The sequence below is a fragment of the Dromaius novaehollandiae genome, chromosome 3, assembly GCF_036370855.1.
Source record: "Dromaius novaehollandiae isolate bDroNov1 chromosome 3, bDroNov1.hap1, whole genome shotgun sequence".
Classification (NCBI taxonomy): domain Eukaryota; kingdom Metazoa; phylum Chordata; class Aves; order Casuariiformes; family Dromaiidae; genus Dromaius; species Dromaius novaehollandiae.
Window position 1 is genome coordinate 119,540,986 of NC_088100.1, and position 15,520 is coordinate 119,556,505.

The 15,520-nt window shown below is 36.6% G+C and overlaps 1 protein-coding gene across 3 annotated transcripts in view; it reads left to right on the plus strand.

The window, feature by feature from the left end:
- The window catches only part of NVL (nuclear VCP like), a 41,797-nt gene that overhangs the window by 20,933 nt on the left and 5,344 nt on the right, over nucleotides 1-15,520 (plus strand). For all 3 annotated transcript variants that reach the window (XM_064509961.1, XM_026094594.2, XM_064509962.1), the window contains exons 18-21: nucleotides 302-401; nucleotides 8,726-8,832; nucleotides 12,943-13,019; nucleotides 14,997-15,085. In XM_064509961.1, the coding sequence (XP_064366031.1) occupies nucleotides 302-401; nucleotides 8,726-8,832; nucleotides 12,943-13,019; nucleotides 14,997-15,085 (373 nt within the window). The remainder of the gene's footprint in view (nucleotides 1-301; nucleotides 402-8,725; nucleotides 8,833-12,942; nucleotides 13,020-14,996; nucleotides 15,086-15,520) is intronic.

Below are 15,520 nucleotides of genomic sequence, written 5' to 3' on the forward strand. Positions count from 1 at the left end.
TTAAGACAGGTGGAAGCATGATTGGTATAAATATGTATTTTTAAATGAGCCCTCCATTTTTAGTGGAAAGAGAATGTTTGTCACCTGTAAGGTGTGTGGCAGATACATAGACAGCACAAATTTTGGGTGGAAGTAAGCTAAGTATATCATAGTAGAGATCCAAAATGAAGCTAGATTAAAGGGCTAGAAAGAGAGATTTTCTTCTTTCTTTGAGTGGTATGGGGCGGCTTATTTATTTCTTTTAAATATTCACGTTCTCACTGTTTTCTTAATTTTTTTTGGCAAATTTTTCCTTTTAAAGTCAGGAGCCAGTGTCCGAGTAGTTAACCAGTTACTCACAGAGATGGATGGCCTGGAGAATCGTCAGCAAGTTTTCATTATGGCTGCCACCAACAGGCCAGGTAAGGACCCAAACCTCATAAGCAAGGGAATCATAGGAAATCAGTTTAATTAGTTTTCTTCTTATAGAATCTTGTGTTCTTACTTGTTTGAATTATGTAATTAGCTTTGTTCTGTATTTAAAATGACAGCGTCTTTTCAAACCCAAACCTTTTCTCAGCAACTGTATCAGTATATTGGTCTGTTCCACATTCTTGCAAGTGACAATGTGAGAGGAAGCAACATCTTTAAATGTGTTTTAATTAGGAACTGGTGCCATTGATGTAAAATGCTTTTAAAGACCTCTGACTTAATTAGATTTTAGATTATCTCCTTAGAATATAAAAGAAGAAAAGTAAAACTAAAACACAAATTACATACTTTTTCCTGCTTATGTTGGTTTTCTGTCCAGAGAAACTTTACAGTTTTATGCTATTTTTTTCCCTTGAGGCATCTTTGTCATATACTGAAACTTTATTTTTTTTCCCATTTGCCTTTTATCTTCTGCTGTCTAGGCTTCACGTTCCAAACTTGTTCCAAACTTGTTTCCTCAGCCTGAACTTATTCTGCTCTTCCCTCATGTTCTGTCAAGCTTTGATCCTTACTGCTTTCTGTGCTTCTTGCTGGCGCCTCAATATTTGGTAGCTTTTGCAGTTCCTGCAGCATCTTTTGAGTGAATGAACTAAACACTGAGGTCTACTTTAAAAACATAATGTGTTTTACAACCAACTCTCTGCCTCTCTTTTTTCATGCTATGGCAAAGTCTTGTGTATTACACACATCAAGAAGCTTATCTTGTCCTGAATTTACACTCTACCTAGACACTAAGAATTAGAAACAGGGGAATTTGTTATGGCTGTAGAAGGAAACATGCATAAAGAAGTTGCACTTCCTTGGTTATGAATATTTTTCTGAACATTACAACCGAAATTAAATACAGGGTTAATAATAATCTTGATAATGTTTAAAAGCATACTCTTGTAGGTACCTGAATTTTGGAATGAACTTTTGTGCCCAGAGGAAATGTTTGGCAAATTACTGGCAAAGATGAGACACAGTTCATCAAGTTTCATGTACTCGTGTATTATGTAAGGACAAGATGTAGAAATCTAGTGAGAAGTGACTTAACAAGGGAAAATAGCATAACTACTTTGGATATGAATTTGAGGAGGACAAAATTAAAATATTTGCCAGATTGTTTGGGTCCTATAGACTGAGAAAATCTGTTCTGAAATTAGATAGAATAGACAACTGTGAGGGTTTTTCTTTCCAAAGGTTGAAAAAATTCAAGCTTTTATGAGGAAAGTCTTCCTTGTCTTTTGCACCATGACAGACAATCAAGCCTTCTGCATGGTGGTGTATGAGCAGTAGCTGCTTAATATGTATGTGCTTGTAGAAATTCTTTGATTTAAAGCAGTAAGTTTTCATGGCACAAGTGTAATCATTCTGGCCAATCTATCCAATGCTAGATGCAGAAACGGAAATAAGGTGTACGACTATAAAACATGTATATACAGATACAGTTGGGTGTATGAAGAGTGTTAGTAGTAGCATCATCACATTGTCTTAGAAAATAGATCTCCTTCTAAATTTGTTACACTGGTGCAGTATTTCTATTGAGCAGCCTTATTTAATTGTCAGCGTTTCTCAAGGGCTTGTCTTCATTAGAGGTGTGTCTCTAATTGCTGATTACAATAAATTAGTAGTTGTCTCTGAGTGGTGAGTTGGGCTGAGAATTCCAGCACTTCTGAATTTGAAGAAACATCCAATCTGACTTTCTGCAGCGCCAGCTCAGGAGTACCACAGGTGTACATGGAGTGAATACTTTTAGGGCCAGTGTGTGCATGGCACTGTTTTGAGCTAATGACTCCTCTCAACAGTTGAACACCTTTGCCGGGGTGTGGCAGGAGTGAATACTCCTGTCTGGGTATGGGCTGACTCCCTCTGGAGCTAGTTGGCTGTTTCTGCACTGTTTCCCGGACGACTTTTAGCACTCATGTTATCTGACTGTTCCATTATCTGGAATATGCCAGCCTTTTATGACTGAAGACCTTGAACTGACTGATTTTGAAGTAGCTTGATAGCTTTATAAGGGCCACTTCAGAGCGACTGCCACTCAGATGTTAAGACGTGAATATTTGTGGCTGTCAGGTTTATCCTAATTACCAGCTTTAATTGGTTTACATTAGAAGACTTACAGTGATTCAGTATGTGCTTTCGTGTGTTATCATGCATATGTGAGATATACGCGTATGCCATTGTAAATCCATCCTTTTATAAGCCTTATATTGGATGCATTTTTACCAATTCATTAGTTTAAAGTAACCCTGTAATAGATTTTGTTTCCTTGGTTAAAAATTGGTGTTGTCTTGTTCAGCTGTAGCCAGAGGACTTAATGTTTTAACTGCACTGAAATAGTTAAAATAGCAAAACTTTCCTGAATAACGAAGGTTGAAATAATGTCAGAAGAAAACTGGAAGATTTTTGAGGCATGAACTCCATATTACTAGCCCATGATCTTAATGTAAAAACGAATTTGCTGTAAAAATGCCTAGCCTAAATAAAATCTTAGGCATAGTTAATAAAATATAGTGCTAATCTGAGGGGTATAAATGTATCAGCAAATTTTCTTAATGGGAATGAATTTTATGTTTTGTAAAAAGGAATTATTTTGCTAACATAAAATCATTTTTCTGAGCAACAAAGCTTGACACATACAGATTTCACTAGAGAAGGCAAGTATTCATGCAGTTTGGTTAGCACAGATCTCTTGCTTCAGAAGGGCATCAGCAATGTATATGGGTAACACTTTGTGCAGGTTTAGACAACAAACTCTTGCTATGATGTCTGCATTTGTCAGGGTGAAGAAGTATGATTTCCAGCTGATGCAGTTTTCCCAGAACAACTTCTAGTAAAGCTGTGAGAACTGATTAGGGGAACTGATTTTTTTTGCTTGTATAGTTCATTTACCCTTTATGAGTCTAAGCAGAGACCCAAAGTGGAAACATAGTTTATAGTGGCTCATATATTTAAATCATTTCTATGAACAATGAAAGCTGTAGTGCCTGATGAGCTCTTTTGCTTGTATAAACCTGGCATCTAAATGGAAGATTTTTCTGTCATAGCTATGTTGTGTAGAGGTGCTGGGGTTTAGTCATGATTCTAAATAAAATGTGTCCCAGCAGAACTTCCTGAGATCTTCCCCTGGATCAGTATTATGAAGTGAGATCTCATGTTTTTGAATCCATGTTGGTATAATAAAATAGGAGAGAAAATGGCTTTGTGAGATGCTTCCTTTTTAGAATGGTTGCCTGTGTTGAAGCTTCTATGGTTGGTTGCTGCTACTGTTGGTGACTTATTAACGTATGTTGTCAGTATTGTAGTCTCAGAGACCATGGTGCTGAAACGTATGCTGCCAAAAGGAGAGTCTTATCTTGTAGAAACGTAACTATTATATAAAGAATGGCCATCAGTGTGATTTGGTAGCAATGGCTCAACCAGTTTTTGCATCTAGGTATAACACTGGCATAGTTGTTCCAGTGATGGTAGCACCTCTGACAGGGTATCGACATGGAATGGTTGTGTTTTATTTGCCTCACAGCTGAAGACCGATGCCAAATTCATTTTTGTAGAAGTTTTTAAAGACTTGGAATTGTCTAATTCCTGTTTTGCCAAAAGGGCAGGCATCACAGGCTGGCTCCTTTGTTTGTTGTATAAAATCTGCAAGTGATAATTCTTATTCCAGGGGTCCTGAAATAAGCCTTTAATCTGTCCTTAAAAGCAGGGTATTTGAATGTTTCTTGCACTTACTTGGTGACTTTGAGAGTCCTCTGTAGATCATTCTTGACTACTGATAAATTCGCAGGGATGCAGTATTCCCAGCTCAATCTCTTTGCACCTAAATGTAGAGCCAATGTCAAATTTTGTCTAAAGAGGATTGAACATTTAAAGCCCTCAATCTCATTAAAAATAAAGGGAGCAAAAATAAAAGGAGAAGCAGAAATGATGTCTTGTTAGAGCCTTTATGGGTCAGCATAGTTGTGTTCTTTTTCAGTCTACTTCCTTCCCCAAATCCAAAACTAAATACCTACAAAAACATTAAACACTATTGTTAATTAGGGTTTGTAACGTCCCACAATTTTTCGTATACCAATGTGAGTTTCAGTATTGGGTACTGCTGCTTTTTTCCTCTTTTCTTACTTTTCCAGGCCTTGTACATTTATAAACTCTTTAGAGAAATGCTGACCAAGGCATCAGCAGCAATTACCGTGGGATCTACCAAGCCTACGTGTAACCTCAGAAAACAGACTAGAGATCAGTGCAGCACTACAAACTGACAGTGATTTAAGCTAGGCTTAAATTGTGATGTCATCTTTGCTTTTATTCACTTTCTTTTCTCTAGCTTTTTAAATTAATTCTTGTGAAATGTCTCCTTTTAGTATTAGAGCATGATCCTAGTTTCAGCGAATGCTGTTTCCTTTAGCTGTACTGTTAGTCTTCTAGAGCTGTTTGTCTGAACCACAGGTTTTAAAGTATACTAAAAAAAAAAAAAGTCTTTCATTTATTCTCCGACAAGAGTTACTCAAAAAGTCCTCATTCTAAGTGTACAGTTTGGATAGATCAAAAGTAGTCCGTGCAGTAGAGAGCTATTGAACTCTGTTACCACAAAATGTTTAGTAAATCAGAATTATTGAATCTAATGTTTTGTTTCGATTCTGGTAGATAGGTCTGTTCTGTTTTACTTAAGTTCTTATTTAGCACTCTTAGCTAGTAGTATGCAAGCACTTTTCTGAAGTACATTAGGTAAGGTGATGGATATTAGCTGCATGTGTTATCTTTTTCTCCACCAAAAGAAATATGCTCAGTGGAGTTTATTTGCTTGGTAGAGGGTTTTGGTAGATGAGAGGGATAGTTTGGATTTTTTGTTGGTTTATACATGTTGCTAGATTAAAGGCATGATTGAAAAAAATGCACCTAACATGGGGCAGAGAACGGTTTCCTTCATAATGGCCCTTAATTCACACAAATTACATTTTTGTCTTTGATCAACCCTTGAACGCTGTGTACCTTTCATGGGTAACTTCAGTAACATAGAGTTCGGTTGTGCAGGAGAAGAAAAGTTGTCTGAGGAGTTCACCCTGGGGTTTTAGGAAACCTTTCAGGTCTTCCGAGCCTAGGCTCCAGAACATCATGAATGTGAGGACTTAGATCTCATTTACTCCAAATGTAATTTAAACAGCTGTAATGAGTATAAGAGAAGTTTGATGGACTCAACACAATAGCCTTTGTTGCTGGGATGCACTGAATTTTCCTAAATGTTGTTGGCTCTTGCATAATTGAGGTAGGACATGAATAACCAACTGGAAGTGATTGTGAGACTAATGGATTTTATCATAGGACAACATAGTGTCATATTATAGGGATGCTTGCAAAATAGGCACAATGAAGGACTTGGAAAAATCTTGCAGTAGTATAGGGAGAAATTTAGTAAACTGAAGTATTATATGATTCTCTGGAGGATAGTGCCTGTCTTAATTTAAAAACAGCCAGGAACTTAAGCAGCAAGAAATGGATATGTTCATTTAATATTGTCTTATGCTTATAGAAAATTATTTGGAAAATGGTACCGTCATTTTCCAATGGTGTTGTCACCATTGGAAAGCCAAGACAGAAAATGATTACCAGCCTTTTCTCTTAATAGAAATACATTCTTTCCCTGAGGCAACTCCTTGGAAAATAGGTACTGTGTGTCATCAGGTTTCTATGCTTGACTTGGGAGGGAATAGTTTCGCTTTCAGACTTGGGAGGGAATAACAGGCTTTGAAAGAGGTCTATCTCAATTTCATTAAATTTTAAATGTACTTACAATTAATTGACTCTCCTCTGTTTACATAAGTCTCCAGATAATAAATAATTATAGATAGAATGCTTTGAAATCCCTAAAAAGGGAGCATTATTCAGTTGTGTAAACCATATGAAGTGCATTTAAGGATTGACAAATAAGTAAATATTAGTTTCTGTGTTACGTTACTTTAATTTTTCAAAGTTCTAAGAGCTGCTTAAGTCCCAGAGGCCCAGCTCTGAAGCACCAAAGTGGAAATGAATGCACTCATAAAGAGATGAGGGTAGAGCTGTGTTTTAAATTACAGCGTGGTCTTCTCATGGTAAACCACCATTGCTGCAGCCTATTGAGTTACTGAGTGTTAATGAGATGCAGTAACTCTTTGAGTGCAGATCATGTCACTGGCAAATGGATGAATGTATCTTTAGACTGGATCACTGATTTATTTCATATCCTTGGGCAGGTAGAATGGTAAGTTCTCTGCCCGTAAAATGGAAACAGTATTTTCCATATCAAGCTTAATATTCTTATAGAGCTTTTGAAACTTTAGAATGGAAAATTTATCAAGTGCATGGTGTTGTAATGCAATCCCTATTGAGAGCATTTGTTTTGATGAGTGCAACTGACCTGTTCAGCAAGCCTTGTCATCCCTTCTTAATACGTGGCTAAACTTTCACTTTCTTCCTCCCTCAGAGAGGTGGAAATAGGAAGGCATATTTGTGTCAAAAGCACAAGATAAAGTATCATATATAGCACTGTGCATAGAAGTACAAGGAAAATATTCTAGTCTGAGCCTATTATGGCATGGATCCTGTTTAACTCTCTTTTTTCACCTGGTCTGGATTAAATAATACATCAACTTTAGGTTTTTTTTTTTTTCCTTTCTTCTCCACATTTTTTGCTGCATTCACAATAGCTGATTATGCCTACAAAGATGTGTCTCTGGTCATGACTGTTATCTTGAAAAACGATGGCTTTTGCACAAGAAAAAGCTAGTGGAGCAATTTTTTATTTTTTCATCTCATTCTACTTTGCCCCTTTAGGTAATAGGTGAGAGTATAACTTGAACAAAACCAAGTACATCTTTAAAGGGAAAGAAGACTACCTTGTGGTAGGATCAGTTAGCTAGAATCTCGGTGGCGACCCTGCTAAGCAAACTTTCTACTTGCCAAAAAAGGGGCAGCTGTGTTTTCATGTTTCTGTATTCTTTTTTCCTTTTAATCCATATAACAAGGATTAGCAGCTTAGCCTTTCCTAATTCTTCTCTGTTAACAAACTATGTGCATTCACATATATATTTATTAGCTGTTTTTTTTTCAGGAGGATATAAAGATTGTACGGGTGTTAAGAGCTTCCTTTGAAGTTCTTCATTTCAACCTTAAGTGTTAAGTTTAATTTTCACTGTTAACTTTTGGAGAAGGTTCTTGAAATAGCTGTATTACACATCTGTAGAACTTGCAGAGTTCAGAAGTTTGATGTATTAAAAATACTTTTTTTTTTCTGTCTTCTGTTAGTGCTTTTGTGGCTTTACTCTTCACATCAACTTAGTACATAGGATGTTGATTTTCAGAATCCCTTCGTGAAGTAGAGTCTCTGTTTCTGTAGATGGAGAAATGGGGCATCAAGAAGCTAAGTAACTTAGAAACATCATCCAGGCAGTTTGTGTTGAAACACGGACAGCAATTTAGGTCTCTCCTAGGTTATATGCACTGTATGTGTCTCTTGTTACACCAGCAGTCCTTGCTATCTATAGCCCACCTCGCTGCTCGTGGAAGTTCTATATTGAAGCCTGTGGCTAAAAGGCTGCCAGAGATTTCTATTGCATTTAAGTTTTGGATGGTTTTCTAAAAACGGTTGTGATGAGTTTTGGTTTCTTACTTCTTCATGTACATAATAAAATCTGGAGTCTGCACAGCTTCCTGGGAAACAAATCTTTACTTTGCAGCTCTCTTTCATGTTTTCATGGGTATCATATATCACCATCTAGAAAATGTAGTAAAAATGCAGATGACAAGTAAAATTAAGTTTACACATAGGCCATTATGATTGGCCCTACATACTTGTGTTTCTTAATTTATCAATATAGTTTTCAAGCAGATTTGCAACAATTAATACGGCTAGAGCTCTTTCCAGGAGAGCAAACTGAAAGCATTTTTTTTTCTGTCATGGATCGATGTGGAATTCCTTTCTTGACTGTGCTGAGCATGACAGAAAAATGTCCTAATACTGTATTTCCAAAGAGAATTGTCTTCATTTGTAGATAGATGAAACTGGTAATTGTGCGTCATGTTTGACCAAATATGGCTTAATTGTACTGGGTAACAGAGGCTCCTACTTGACACAGGTAAAACTATTTTAAATAGCTATTTTAACGCTCTGAGCTTCACATCATGGCTTCAGTGCTTCTTTGAATGTCTGTACAAGTATGCATGTATTCCTTCTTCCATATACACTTCCCTAAAGTGTACCTTATTTTTGGACTATTTTGTCTTTTTCTCCCCCAAGATATAATTGACCCAGCTATCCTGCGTCCTGGCAGACTTGATAAAACGCTCTACGTGGGTTTGCCGCCACCTGAAGATCGACTTGCTATTTTAAAGACCATCACCAAAGTGAGTATTTGGAAATAAATTCTTACTTTGAAGCTTGTTGGAATGATGTAATACAAGTTAAATGTTACAGAGGAATTGCAGAACCCTGTCTTGTGAAACACTTTCAATTATTACACAAAGTTATATATATATATAAAAAAAAAACGTCAGCCACATCATCTGTTACATTTGCTGTGAGACTGCTTGGTGTTGATAAATCTTGAATAATGAAAACTTGTTGAATAGAGAAATTGCTGCCTTTGTAGTCATAGTCTGAATAGATTTAATTAAAGATTCCTACCAGGGTGTGTAATGGGCGTAGAAGTGTTTTGTATGTTTGAGGAGGAGTTCCCATGTGTTCAACAAAATGATTCACTACTTCCAGTTTTATTTGCTCAACAGTAATCATGACACTTAATTTCCTTTGAGATCAGTGGGAATCTTGTGCATGGTAGAGGTGGTAGGTCAAAGTAAATGTGAAAATTCAAAATACTTGTGTTCATGGATCCTCTTTGGGTTAATGGCACATTCTGCCTTGTATGAAACTTGGATTACAGAATTGTATTCCAGTATTTTTACAAGTACAGTACAGCAGTAATCAAGGCCTTAGAAAAAGAATATACAAAGCACTATAAATCACTCAGATATTCATCCTTTTTATAATAGGTAGTATTGATAGTTGCGAGTGAGTGTTCTATCAGATTTTCATGAGCTGCAAAGGAGACAAAAAGTCTTGAATATAGAGAAAAGGTAGAACTTTATTATAAACAGTATGGAAAAATTATCTTTTTACAAAGATATACAAATATTATCTTTTTGCTAAAGAAACTCCCTCAGACTTGCATAGGAAGAAAGTTATGGTGTAGGCAATCATTAATGCTGTAGGGGAATCTGGAAGGTGAGCACGCATTTAAGCATGTTCTTTCATGCTCTGATAGTTGTTCAAAAGTCAGACTCTCATTACCAGCTCAGGATATTTGACTTGCCTTTTAAACATTTTATGTATGGCATTACTTCATGAAGACAAAAATAATAAGTATGCCATTAGCAGTAGATAAGTTTACTAAGTTTAATAAAAAGCTTTATACTAAAAGATTTTGTTATAAGCCTGTTCTTGAAGATGGCTGCTTTTTAAAAGATCAGAGAGAGAATTCCTGAGTGTTGCTTCCATGAATCATTTTTCAAGTTTACTATAGGGAATTACATTTTTAATTTTGCCAGTTTATTTTTGAAGGTAGCTTATGAAGTATTCTTTGAAAATGGAGCTTATGTGATTTTTTTCTGACTTAATAAAAACAACCTCCTTCTGGAAGAAGTGGGTGGTGATGGTCAGTCACTAGACTGTGTGTAAACAAAGCAGAAGGATTTTTTGTGGTCTGAAGAGTTTACATCTGCTTTGTGTGTTTTGGAGTTTTTTTGTGTGTGGTTTTTTTTTTTAATATACAAGTGTTGAGCCTTGCTCTTGCTAATTTTTGCTGGAAAAATCTCCAGAGATTTGTAACTATTTCAAGTGCTCTTATTGTAGTTAGTGGTGTAGGAAATTAGTGCAGCAAAGCCTTGTGCAAGACTTTATGGGAGGGGAAGGTGGTATTAAACAACTGATTCTACTCACGCTCACTTTCTTATAGATTTCACTTGCTCACACTCACAGCCACATATAATTGCCAAGATACATGCATCCAAGTGGTATAGCCAGGATCACTTATATGCAACACAGATTGCAGGAGATTCTGGCTGTTGAATCCTCACTGCTTATCCTGCCTTCCTCTTGATTGGCAATGACGAGCTAGTTCTTAGAATTGTTTTTTAGACTCCCTTTAAGAATCAAGCAGTTCTGAATCTCACTTCAACTGCTGTAAATTTTGGGCAAGGTTGCTGCAAATTGTCTTTGCTTCCTCACTTTGGATGTCATTAAGGCTACAATCTATCTTCCTGTTGGGATAACGCCAAGATGTGGTGATTATGTGATGTGGCACATGTGATGTGGCATAACCTTGTTGCTGTCCTCCTGTCACCAGAGCATAGGTCTTCTGCTGACAAACCATCTTTGCTATGGCCTAATCAGATCATAGGCCTCCTTGTCTTGGAACAAGCAACACATTCTACAGTGTTCACCAGTGCGATTGCTGTTGAGCCTGTCCTTGGTTATCAGTATGTGCCACTGCTGGAGTGCCAGACACTTCCATTCGTACTTAATTCATACTAGTCTTAATACCTTCATTATAAATCTTTATAGTGAATGAGATCTTAAGTCTTTAGCAGATTTTTTTTTTCCTAGTTGTTACCTGGGAGGTCAGCAAAAATGATATATAAGCGCTCTCTGAATAAGTCTCTTTGCATATTTCCATGTCCATTCCACCATGAGGCTGGTGATACTCTCATTTTACTACTTCTGCAGTTGCTACAATTTTTGCAAAGCTAGGCAAAGATTTGTATTTCTAATGCTCAGAAAAAGAAAGGCTCAGAGTTGCTTGGAAGAAGAATATGGAATATGGGAAGTGGAAAATATGTTTAAATTAACTGAAATATCCCACTTATCAGATTTCATCTCTGAACTCTAGATATCCAAAATTTTCAAGTTTACTTATAGGAACACTTGTTTGAATACAAAAATTGTGCTCAGGACTATGTAAAACATAAATGTTTGGTCCAGATGTGAGTGGCTTTTGGGTGGTGGTATGTGTTTCTAGAAATCCCTAAGGAATACTTGTACAAGATATGGAAACTGAGTCAAGTTGTTGAGGAAAAACATGAATGCTTGCAAAGGCAGCATGAGAAGTAGAAAGGGAAGTTGGGGGAGCAACAGCATGCAAGTAAAATGGAGAGCATTACATGTAGGGTGAAGCTGTGTTGTGAAAGAGTTTTATTTCAGTTTAACTTGTACAAGTCACTTGTTTTCAAACTGTGTATTAATTATGCCAGAGAAGCATGTCTTCACAAGTTTTGTTATCGTTATTGTGTTCCTACAAGCTGTATCAGCTTTTCTGGTGCATGTACTGCTGAGCTTGTCTCCAGAATAGGTAGGTTGTCCCACTCATAAAATGCCTGATATACATTTCTATTTGAGAAGTAATGGATAAAACATTTGCCACTAGCAGGGAAGGTATCTCTCTGGCTTGCAATCTTTTATCGTTTTAAAAATTTCTGAAGTATTATATATGATACTGGCATTTCTTTTGTTTTTAATTTAAAGTCTATCTTTTCTCCTTTCAAGAGGTTCCAAAATTGGGCTGGTTTTTTTTGTATTTCTGTTTTTGCCCTTCCTAGTGGTATTCTACCCAAGGTTCATTCCAGATTGCTCCCTTAGTCTGCCTAGTCACTCCTTGATTATTCTGTTGTCAGTTAAATAAATGTTCAAGGGTTTTGTCTTCCTAGTTGATATACATTTTATTTCTTTCTATTGAAGGTGTTGTAGGGTTTAAAGAATTTTGTTGGCTAGTTTCAGATATAATTTAGAATGTTGTGTTGTTTGTTTGTTTGTTTTGGAAGGGGTATGCAAAGATAATAAAAGAAACCACCTCTAGGATCTGCGTGCAGGAAGCAGTAATAATATGGAAGACTAGTGTCAGAAAGTGTACGGGAATGTCTGCAGTTTATAAACTTTCATGAAATCAAGAATGGAAAAATTCTAGTTTTGAAATATATCCTTGTCTGTAACATAAAAGGCATATACAGGTAATTCAGTTCTTAAATTTAGCCTTGTCTCAACACTCTTAAAAGCTTATAGCTGAGCTATTTGATTTCAACACTTTATCTCAACGGAAGATAAGAAGTCAGCTAAACAATGCTGTTGGTGTAATGAGCTATTTAAACTATGTCCATGTACAGAACATTGTCAGTGTTACTGCCTTGTGACAGGCTAGCTCACATCTTGTTGAAGAAAACCTATTCTGTTGGTGGCAAGTTTAAAATTTAGTGTTACTTATATTTCATCATTAAATGTTTTTAAGGCTGGTCATCACCCTTCTTGGTTTGAGATGAAAACAACTGTAATATTAGTGGATGTTTTGGGAAACTTGTCTAACCCCTGTATGACTCCTGATTGATGAACGGTAGTGACTTTGGGGATGCCATATGTAAAAAGAAATAATTTTGTTTTCCTTTTTCTTTTCATCACCTCAATTCTGATAGGATGGCACTCGCCCGCCATTAGATGCTGATGTAAATCTTGAGGATATTGCTTATAGTCAACACTGTGATTGTTATACGTGAGTAGCTTCTAGTTTTGACTAACATCTGCAATACTGGCAGTCCTCTGATGCACGGTAATGTGTATTATATTATAGGACAAGGACCTCTTCATTCTCAGGGGTTATAAGCGTTTCCCTTATACCATTTTCCTCACTCACTTGTGCTTTTTCAAGGATTTGGTAGGAATATGTTGATGCCAAAGTCTTTCATCTAGAATAGTCATCTTCGTGTTGTAAATATAGATCAGTAGAGACCACTCTTTCATCTTGGCTCTGCTTGGTCTTGTTTTACAATGCTTGCATAATCTGAGGATAAGAGAACCCTCTTTAACCTATTTGCTTTCATCATCATTATGTATGGATCCACAATTTAAACTACCACAAGTAACTCGTTCTCTCACACAGTTCAAAGCAATGTATTTGATGTAGTAATGGGGGCCTATTCCAACCTTTGCTTTTTGAATACCAAGCTGTGTTTTTTAGGTAAGCTTGATAGCCATCTCAAGGCTACCAGGAGTAATTTGCAAACCCAATGTTCTATATAACTTCACAAAGCTTTAAGCTATTAAATGATTTATTAATAGCTAATGATTTTCTGAAATTCACAAAAGATAAAGTCTTTATGATGTGCTGCCTGTCAGAGTATTGCTTTTGCATCTTATAAATGGGGGTTATCACCAATACTTGTTTTTCCTTGTTTCAGACCTGGAAAAGATGAGTATGTGGAAGTCTTGTACACAGTAGTGTTCCTAGAGTCCCTAGATAAAGCAGGTGGAGTTAAGTGTGCAAAAGGGAGGAGTTTTGTTTGTTTTGGGGTTTTTTTTGGTTCAGTGGCTTTCACTAGTTTGAAGGCTTGTGAAAAGTTTAACAGCTGGAAACAAAATGTTTTGAAAGACTGATCTGACTACGTTTTGTGGATGCTGTTATTTTTAAGAGCATGTTAATTTTATTGTGGATTCAGCTTTGGGCAAGGCAACCCCCTGTTGTAGTAATGAGTGATGCCATTTGCATCTTTCATAAGATTGACACCAGAAAAGTGTATCATGTTCCCACCAAGTGGCACAATATTACTCAGTTGTTTGGCATTTTGGAGGACGCTGTGTGGGCTTTTGCCTCTTCCCTTGCTCCCTATGCATTTGGTCTTAATCTGAGGCTAAAAATCTGTCCTTGGAGGATTTTACTCTGTAATAAAGGTTGCAGCATCAGGCAGTCCTCAGACCTCTTCCCCATGTTCTGAAGATGAACCTCTATGACCACACAACCTCCTTTGTCATCTTTTACCCTCTTTCATTTTTCCCTTGGGTACAAACAGTAGGTTTGCTCAGCTCTCTCGCTTCGTTGGGGAGGGAAGAATGCTGCTGTGTATAGGAAGGGAAAAGGAAATGCAGCCCATTGTTGCTGCAGAAGTCCTGTACCTAGCCCTGGAGCTAAGCACTGGGGATGAAGACAGAAATAGAGTGGGATGGGCCATGCAGAAAGGTATGGTAAGACTAGGATCATGAATATCATTATAGTATCTGCACCAACTTTTTCTATCAGCTGGTACTCCATACATTTAGGACTGTGGGTAGTACTTTGGTATGTTATTGCCTTTTCTTGGTCAGCCTGCTTATTATTCTTCTCTTCGTGCCTGTATTAAAGACTTTGTTCAGGATAAAATGGTATATAATACCATCACATATTCTGAATGTGCCATAGCTGTTGTCCGGTTTCTCTGTCATTCTAAATGATTTCTGACTCCTAACTTAATACCTAGAGTACTTTATTTGCTGTTAAAATGGAACTGCTGTAATCATTTGATTTTTTTAAAATGTTTTTTAATCATTTAATATTTTGTTGTGAGGTTTTGAAGTGTTTTTCCCCCAAATTCCCTTGCCTTTTAGTCTTTTATCATCATTTGTGTCATTGATCATAGTCTCTTGCCTTTGTATATGCCATCAGCCAAAGATGGGAGAAATTTATCCTAAAATAACCTATTATTGTTTGTGTCTGTAGGGGGGCAGACCTTTCTGCTCTAGTGCGTGAAGCTTCAATTTGTGCCTTGAGACAGGAAATGGCCCTGCAGAATAGCAAAAGCAAGAAAGGTAAGAAAGCTTTACAAAAACCTTTATGGAACAGTGAGAAGGTAAGTGGAATGTAAAGTGCTTGAGGTAGTTTAAAACAAACATAAAGGCATGTGTGCTGTATATAAATAACTGATGATTTCTGAGCCAAACAAAAATAAAGTCACAGGTTTGTTTCAAGAACACATAAGAATCTTTGAAGGAGATGTAGGTGAGAGTACAAGGGAAAAATGGTTATGGAGATTTAGCATAATTTTTTTCATAAAAGAATTGAATCTTGAACCTTTTAACCTTGTAAAAAAAGAAGTTAATGTTAAAGGGCATTATAAATTGAAAATGTATATACTAGATTGAACACTTCTATGCCTAATTTTCACGTAATTATAACAGACTAATAAGCTCCTTCATAAGAGTAAAGTAACAAAAGAAATTACTGGAAAATGAGCAGTATATATA